This window comes from Myotis nattereri (assembly GCF_964212035.1).
Source record: "Myotis nattereri genome assembly, chromosome: 6".
Taxonomy (NCBI): Eukaryota; Metazoa; Chordata; class Mammalia; order Chiroptera; family Vespertilionidae; genus Myotis; species Myotis nattereri.
The window spans coordinates 3,192,726-3,201,693 of NC_138081.1; the positions used below are offsets into that span (position 1 = coordinate 3,192,726).

General features: G+C 63.5%; 1 protein-coding gene across 1 annotated transcript; it reads right to left on the reverse strand.

Moving 5' to 3' along the window:
* Positions 1–2,268: 2,268 nt before the first annotated feature.
* On the reverse strand, positions 2,269–6,363 carry CDSN (corneodesmosin; the record flags this gene model as incomplete). The annotated part of the gene is made up of 2 exons (XM_081094930.1): positions 2,269–3,962; positions 6,267–6,363. 2 exons carry the CDS (start codon positions 6,361–6,363, stop codon positions 2,269–2,271), a joined length of 1,791 nt encoding a protein of 596 aa, XP_080951056.1.
* Positions 6,364–8,968: the final 2,605 nt, after the last annotated feature.

Genomic DNA, 8,968 nt, shown 5'->3' on the forward strand with positions numbered 1-8,968 from the left:
TGGTGCTCCATTCCACAGCCCTCACTCCACCTCCCTCCCTTCACCTCTATGGTGCTCCATTCCACAGCCCTCACTCCACCACCCCCCTCCCTTCACCTCTATGGTGCTCCATTCCACAGCCCTCACTCCACCGCCCCCCTCCCTTCACCTCTATGGTGCTCCATTCCACAGCCCTCACTCCACCGCCCCCCTCCCTTCACCTCTATGGTGCTCCATTCCACAGCCCTCACTCCACCGCCCCCCTCCCTTCACCTCTATGGTGCTCCATTCCACAGCCCTCACTCCACCGCCCTCCTTTCACCTCTATGGTGCTCCATTCCACAGCCCTCACTCCACCTCCCTCCCTTCACCTCTATGGTGCTCCATTCCACAGCCCTCACTCCACCGCCCCCCTCCCTTCACCTCTATGGTGCTCCATTCCACAGCCCTCACTCCACCTCCCTCCCTTCACCTCTATGGTGCTCCATTCCACAGCCCTCACTCCACCACCCCCCTCCCTTCACCTCTATGGTGCTCCATTCCACAGCCCCTCACTCCACCGCCCTCCTTTCACCTCTATGGTGCTCCATTCCACAGCCCTCACTCCACCTCCCTCCCTTCACCTCTATGGTGCTCCATTCCACAGCCCTCACTCCACCGCCCCCCTCCCTTCACCTCTATGGTGCTCCATTCCACAGCCCTCACTCCACCGCCCCCCTCCTTTCACCTCTATGGTGCTCCATTCCACAGCCCTCACTCCACCGCCCCCCTCCCTTCACCTCTATGGTGCTCCATTCCACAGCCCTCACTCCACCGCCCCCCTCCTTTCACCTCTATGGTGCTCCATTCCACAGCCCTCACTCCACCTCCCTCCCTTCACCTCTATGGTGCTCCATTCCACAGCCCTCACTCCACCACCCCCCTCCCTTCACCTCTATGGTGCTCCATTCCACAGCCCTCACTCCACCTCCAGTTCCTTCTCCACTGTGGTGCTGTGTTCTCTCACCTCCTGCAGCTGAGGCAGCAGGAGTGTGGAGTCTAGGGACCCTGTGGGCTCTGTTCTCCACTGGCGGGGACACTGGTGTGCAGGCCTGGGAGGGACCATGCTTACTGCCCGCCTGTCATGCTCTCATCCTCACCCTCTTTCACTCCCTCCCCCTGGGCCCCTGCACAGTCGCCAGGAGCCTGGTGTGCGTTGTTTTGTCCCAGCCTTCCCAAGGTCCCACTGATGTCCCAGAAACCCAGGAAATCCCTGCCTGGGGCTCCCTGAGGGCCTGACGTCTAGATGACAAGGCAAACTAATGGTAGAGAAGAAGGAGCTTGGGTGGGGAGACAGAATGGGGAGGACCCAGTTCAGTGGAGATTGAGGCGGGGATGGACTTTCTGGAGCAAAGGGAGTGGAGAGATGTGGGACGGGGATCCGGGAGACGATGCAACCTCTGCTGTCAGTGCACTGATGTGCACTGTGTTCCTCCCCTCGGCAGGAGCTTCAGGTCAGAGCAATACTGGGCAGCCGGGTAACGGGCCTCTGGAGGCCTAGGGGCACCACCCTGGTCCTAAGAGGACCCGGGACTCCACGAAGGCAAAACGCCAGCCTCTAGTTCACACCGTTTATTGAGACATTTTTCCAGGATCTGGAGAGCAGGGAGCCAGCCGGGCTCGCGGGGTCCCCAGGATGCCCTGCACCTCCCTCAGGCAGGAGCACATCTGATCATGAGGGACATGGCCGCCAGGAAGGAGGGCTGCGACGGAGACCCTGAGAGGCAGGAGTGTGGGAACCACAGAGGCTGTGGTGAGCTCCATAGGAAAGTGAGAGGGGCTGGAGGGGTGGAAACCCTGGGCAGATCCAGTGGTTGACCAGATGACCAAAAGAGGTAGTCAACAGCGGTCATTATTTTCAGATAATGGATTAGACTGTGTTTTATTGGTCAAAGGGATGGGGGGAGGATGACTTGTCCAAGCATTAGAGTTACTCTGGGACATTTCAGGGGTTTCCCAGTCTGTAATCTGAATGGGCAGGGACTGGCCAGGGTTAGCCAGTGGACTGTCGCATCTCAAAGCCACGCGAAGGAAGGTTCAGGGAGTGGCTATGGGGCAGAGCGGGTGGTGCAGGAGGCTGGGCTTCCACGCAGCGGGAGAGAAGCAGTCCGGGGAGATGAAGAAAGCAACATGATGGGGAGTGTGCCACCCTGGCAGTGGAGGAAGCAGAGCAGTCTGGGAGCAGGGGGACACAGCTGGCCCATGCCCAGGTGTGTGCGTGTGTGCTGCACATGCGTGGAGCAGAAATGACTATGGACCGGCAGGAGACTGTCCCTGGGGCAGGAAGGCTTCAGGGTCAGCTAGCTGGGGCCCCAGCGGCTCCACTTGGGCCAGGATGTCCCGGAGGGAGCGGCAGGGTGTCTTCTTGGAGCCGCCGCAGGGCTGGGCACCAGCTGAGGGGTCAGGCTGGGGAGAGCCATTGGGACCCCCGGTCAGAGTCGAGGAGGAGGCAGGAACGCAGGGGTGACCAGCAGAGCCGGACTTGCTGCCACAGGGCTGTAGGATGATTTTGCCGCTGGATTGGGAGCCAGAGCTCTGGCTGAGCGAGCCCGTGCCTGGTGGGGAGCAGGGCCCCTGGGAGACACTGCCGCAGGGGTGGTATTGCGACCCAGAGCCGCCGGAAGCACTGTGGACCCCAGAACCCGAGAGGGAGCAGGGCCCCCTCGAGCCCGAGGAGCCCGCTGCACAGGGCTGGACGCCACCAGAGCCCACTGGCTGGAACACGACGACCGAGGAGGCTCCTGATGGGTAGATGCTGGCACTGGAGCTGTGGCTGGGAATGATGGGATTGCTGGAGAAGTATTTGCCCTCAGAGATGGGGGGCCCAGCAGCAAAGGAAGGCACCCCTGGAGAGCCTCTGACAGGGTTCTCTTTGGTGAAGTATCCAACCGGGTAGATTTTTCCCCCGCTGTAGGTCATGCCCGGGGCCAGATAGCTATTAGAGGAGCCGCCGACCACCTCATAGCTGCCGTAGGACTTGTCTACAGAGGTGATGGGGGGGCAGGGCTTGCCTGGAGAGCCACCATTGCTACAGGGGCCACCGGGGCCACCGGGGCCACCGGAGCCGTGCTGCTCCACCACCACCACCACTGGCCTTTGACCCCCTGACACGGAGTGGGAGCTGGAGATGTAGGAGCCAGAGTGGGAGACGACGGGCCCCCCACTGCAGGGAGAGTCGGGGATGTCCGAGCTACAGGGGCGTAAGTTAGAGTTGACCCTTTGGCCACCACCGCTGGATGTCCAGGAAGTTTGGGAGACAGAAGAGCTCGAGCTTCCTCCAGACTGGGAGGAGCTTATCACGAAGTGGGAAGAGCCACCATTGCTTGGTGCAGCTGGGCCAGATCCCGACTGGGAGGAGCTGGAGGCACTGTGCAGACTGGAGCCAGACCCAGAGGTGTAGCTGCTCTGGGAATAGCCTGTCCCTGGCTGAAACAGCAAAGGCCCTGAATGACCACCCTGGGCCACACTGGATCCACTGGAGCCACTGCTAGAGCCACTGCTAGAGCCACTGCTGGGGCCACCGCTAGGGCCACCACTATGGCCACCGCTGGAGCCACTGCTGGAGCCACTGGAACCGCTGGATCCGCTGGAGCCACTGCTGGAGCCACTGCTGGGGCCACTGCTGGGGCCACTGCTGGGGCCACTGCTAGGGCCACCGCTGAGGCCACTGCTGGATCCACTGGAGCCACTGGAACCACCACTGGAGCCACTGGAGCCAATGGATCCGCCAGAACTACCACTGAAGCCACTGCTGGAACCACCACTGGAGCCACTGGAACCACTGGAGACACTGGAGACACTGGAGCCACCACCAGAGCCACCGGAACTGGAAACAGAGCTGCTGGAGCCACCCTTCCCGAAGAGACAGGGGTCATTGGGGGAGGTGATACGTGTGGGGTCCTTACAGGGGTCTGAGAAGGTCCCAATGCTCTTCGCCAAGGTCCCTGGGGAGGAAAATCATGGTTAGTAGGGCCCGAGAGGCTTGGCTTCCTCCCTCACCTTTCAGACCCATCTCCATCACCTGCCACTTTGATTTCTCCTGCGAGGAGCCCAGGGAGAGTTTGGGGCAGAAAAGAAAGGAAGAGGCTGTAATCTAAAGGAAAGGGAGCTGGCAGGATAAGGGCGCTTCTGTTGTTCTGGGAGGGGGCGGGGACAGCCATCTGCCAGAAGAGGAAAGGAGAGGCACAGTGGGAGGCCTGGGAGAAAGACTCAAGGAGGGTGGAGCAGGACCAGTGGCCTGCAGGACCGGCCCCAGAGAGACAGCAGGTGCAGACGGAGCAGAGAGGTGGGCGTAGATTCCCAGGGACCAGCTGGGAGAAGACACCGAGGAAACAATAGAGCAATGGAGGACCAAGGGAGGAAGGACAGACAGCAAAAGAGACACTGAGAAGAGAGAAAGCCAGCGGCAGAGGGCTACCTAGAGGGCAGGGCCCGCAGGACCCTGTCTGCTCAGCGGCTCCCTCCAGCGAGGGGCTTAGGGGAGGGGGGGATTCTGCTCCCAACTCAGTGCTGCCCAGGCGGGAAAGCTGGGTGGGAGCCAGGAGTGGGGGCCCCCGCTGTTGCTTCAGAACCTGCTGGTACCGCCCGACGAGACACCGCACCCTGAGCCACCTGCTCTCCTGGCCCAGCCCAGGGACACGGGATGGAGCGCTGCCTGCCAACCTCCATGAGCCCTGCCTCCCCAGGTGCTCCTGCCTTGTCTCCCTTGAGATGCAGCACAACCTCCTTCCCCCAGGGCTCACCTGCCCCACCCTCCCCGCATCCCCTTCCAGTCCCGGCAAGGACAGCCACGCTGCGAGCCACCAGACCGCACTGGGCTTCAGTCTGTACATCCGGAGGCCGGAGCCAGGCCTGCCCTCCCTCGGGGTGTGACCGTGAGCAGAGTGTGAGTGTGGGTGTGGGTGTGGAAGGGGCTTGAAGACATAAAGCAAGTCACACTGTGTGTGTGGCTGCCACCACTCCCCCAGCCCCCACACCCGGCCACACCTGTGCCGGCCATTCCCTCAAGGAGAGATCCTCTGTGCCCTCCGCTCGAACCCAGCTGTCCCTGCTGTGCCCCCGCGCCACGCAGCCTGCCCCTCCCAAAGGCACTCGAGGCGCCACGCCGAGTGCCCAGCCTGGGGGTCGCCTCCGCGTTACTGTCTACCTGTGCTTCGGGCCAGTTCCCTCCCCTCCGAGCCTCCTGTGGCCTCAGAGGCCGAGAGTGCCCGAGGGCCCTCTGTGGGCGCTGGTGTGCCGACTGAATATCCAGCCTTCACCTTCTACACTCAAACAACAAACAGCTTCCATAGAACCCTCCAGAGCAGTGATGGCGAACCTATGGCACGCGTGTCAGAGGTGACAACCGAACTCATTTTTTTGGTTGATTTTTCTTTGTTAAATAGCATTTAAATATATAAAGTAAATATCAAAAATATAAGTCTTTGTTTTACTATGGTTGCAAATATCAAAAAATTTCTATATGTGACACGGCACCAGAGTTACGTTAGGGTTTTTCAAAATGCTGACACGCCGAGCTCAAAAGGTTCGCCATCACTGTTCTAGAATTCCCAAAGCACCATACAGACTGAAGCTGGGTGTTATCAGTGCCCACATTTTTAAGTCTCAGAAACTTTCAGAGGCTCAGAAAGTTTAAGTAACTTGCCTGGGTGACAGGCCAGCAAGGAGCAGTCCCAGGCCCCAGCATCAGACTGCGGAGCCCACGTCCCCTTGCTGGACTCCCCCAGGCTCCAGGCACAGTGTCCCCCAGGCTCCAGGCACCCTGTCCCCCAGGCTCCAGGCACCCTGTCCCCCAGGCTCCAGGCACCCCGTCCCCCAGCTTCCAGGCACCCTGTCCCCCAGCCTCCAGGCACCCTGTCCCCCGGCCTCCAGGCACCCTGTCCCCCGGCCTCCAGGCACAGTGTCCCCCAGCCTCCAGGCACCCTGTCCCCCAGCCTCCAGGCACCCTGTCCCCCGGCCTCCAGGCACCCTGTCCCCCAGGCTCCAGGCACCCTGTCCCCCAGCCTCCAGGCACCCTGTCCCCCGGCCTCCAGGCACCCTGCCCCCCAGCCTCCAGGCACCCTGTCCCCCGGCCTCCAGGCACCCTGTCCCCCAGCCTCCAGGCACCCTGCCCCCCGGCCTCCAGGCACCCTGTCCCCCAGCCTCCAGGCACCCTGCCCCCCAGCCTCCAGGCACCCTGCCCCCCAGCCTTCCCTCACCTGCTGTCCGCACCCTTCCCTCCCACCCCGGCCCCCCTCCCTGCCTCCTACCTGGCAGGAGGAGGCCAGCCAGCAGCAGGGCCAGCGCCCCTCGCCCTCCCACACGCCCCATCCGGGGTGCCCGCGAGGAGCCCATGCTGGACTTCATGGCCTCTGAGTGCGGGCGCTGTGGACGCCTGGCCTTTATGCAGGGCTGGACATTCTCTGGGCAGGAGTCACTGTGGGGAGGGAGGGGCAGGAAGGGCAGTGCCCAGGGGGCGTTGGTGTGGCAGGAGCTGAAGCAATCAGCTGGGATCTGCCTACTCAGCCACCAGTGCACGGCGCAGGTGCCGTGGCCACTGGTTGCCCAACCTGGAACCGGGCGCTCCCCCCACAGTGGCCGCCCACTCGGTGGCTACTCTCCTTCCCGTGGTGCCTGCCCAGCCCCCAGCCCCCAGCTCCCCCCCCTGCAGACAGCCATGGGCATTTCCGCTTCCCCTCTGTGCCAGGGCCCTGCTCCACCCCAGCCCCATTGCCTGACTAACCAGGTTTTCACCTCAGCGCCTGGGGTCCCCCACTTCCTCCCAATGTAAGGGTCTGACCCCACCCTGAGCCTTGGTCACTGCCCAGGTGCCTGCCTGCCATACACTTAGCAGCAAGCAAGACTTTCAGCTCAGGAAGGGGAATCTGCCTTCTGAAGCCAGCTCCTTGGCCTCTCCCTGGGGGCCTCTCCCTGGGGGGCCTCTCCCTGGGGGCCTCTCCCTGGGGGGCCTCTTCCTGGGGGGCCTCTCCATTGGGGAGCCTCGGGCAGCATGAGGGGTGCTGGGTGCAGGGCCTCAGCTTGGGGAAGGCCTGGGTGGGACCCTGTCTGGGCCCTGGTCACTCACAGGCCACACAGCCCCTCCCCGCAGCGGCGACCCTGATGCCACGGTGAGCCAGAGCCCAGTAAGGCTAATTGGGGAGGCGGTGCCCTGCTGCCCATTAGCCGCTCAGTGGTGAGCAAACAGGAAGGTGCAGGAGGGCTGCTGGGGATGTGCAGGAGCCTCCCCGCAGCCCGCCCTCCGGCGCTGGCCCCACCCCGGCCACTTGGACACTTAATTGCTCCCGGTGCTGGTGTTGCGAGAGCCTCAGTATCGAGGGAGGCGCCTGGGAGGCCGCCCCCTGCTCTCGGCCGCACCCTGCTCCCCTCACCCAGACAGGGCCCGCACTCAGCTCTGTGGGCCCCGCCTCCCCCGCCTCCCCCTCCAGCCCCAGCCGGGACCTGTCATGCTGGCGAGGTTCCCAGTCTCCGTGGCTACAGCACTGGGGGGGGCGGGGAGGGGGGGGAGCAGTGTTCCCAACCAGAGGAACGGAATTTTTATTTTTACCTCATTTCCATTAATTAGGCTGCAAATAGCCACATGCTGCTAGTGGCTTCCATGGGTCCTGGCCGGAGGTCAGGGGGCAGCCTCCCCAGGCGGAGGTCAGGGGCAGCCTCCCCAGGTGGAGGTCAGGGGGCAGCCTCCCCAGGTGGAGGTCAGGGGCAACCTCCCCAGGCGGAGGTCAGGGGGCAGCCTCCCCAGGTGGAGGTCAGGGGGCAGCCTCCCCAGGCCGGAGGTCAGGGGCAGCCTCCCCAGGTGGAGGTCAGGGGCAGTCTCCCCAGGTGGAGGTCAGGGGCAGCCTCCCCAGGCTGGAGGTTAGGGGCAGCCTGCCCTGGAGAGAGTTGATAAGGGGTGGGGCCTGGCCCCAGTCCCAGCTCACCTCCCAGCTGGGGGCCTTGCACCAAACTTTTCAGACCCGCGGTGTCCCCACCTGTCAGATGGGGCATTTCGGACGGTGTCTGCATTACAGGCTCAGTGGCCGTCCATGGGAAGATCTCAGAAAGTCCACACGGAGCAGAGGGGCAGGTGTTCCGCCATGGAGCCGCAGCGTCCTGCCTGCGTCCCCCACGGGAGCTCACCCTCAGCCTCCCTCAGCCAGGCTCTGCATCCCCGTCTCCTCTGCCCCCACCCCCACACCGCGCCCTCCTGGGACTCTCCGGCCCTGGTCTCCAGGCGGGAGGAGTAGCTGGGAGCAGGGAGGAAGGCAAGCAGCCTGGGGTTTGGGGTGAGGAGGAACTGGGCCCGCGAGGTGTTCCTTTCTAGCACAAACAGGCGTCAACGTTTGTCTTGTTTTCTTCCTCCCAGTCCTCCCGGCTTGTCAGACCCGGCCGCACCGCCCGCTGCAGGAGGCAGTCTCTGTGGGCCTCTCGCCAGGTCTCCGGCTGCCCACACACTGGTGTGCGGCCACATTCCCGCTCCCACGGTCCTCCCGTCCCGGCGGCTCTGCTCCCCGCTGTCCACCCACCTCCTCCAGGAGCTGCGCTCTGCTGTCCCTGGGGCTCACCACCAGCCCCTCTCAGCTCAGGCAACAAAGATCTGGAGCCAGGGGGGCCTAGGAGGGCAGGGGAGGGACACTGGCTGAGTGCCACAGGGCCAGGCCCCTCCTGGCCACCCACCAGTTAACTGACAACCACAGTTTGCTCGTTCCCCGTGACAGTTCCCCGAACCTGCTCTGATTTAAGTAGAAAGTAGGTCTCATCACTCCAGCCCCTCGTCACCCCCCACCTCCTGCATCCCCCACCCCCCAACCCCCACCCCCGCTACTGTGCTCAGCACCAGCACTGGCCACGCTGGGCCTGCTTTGGAGGTTGAAGGAGAAGCGGATTGGCCCGTCCTCAAGGAGCTGCAGCCCAGCTGGTCGCGGGCGTGGAGAAAGGGGGCAGGCACCGGGCTGCCTGGAGCCTGGAGGAGGGA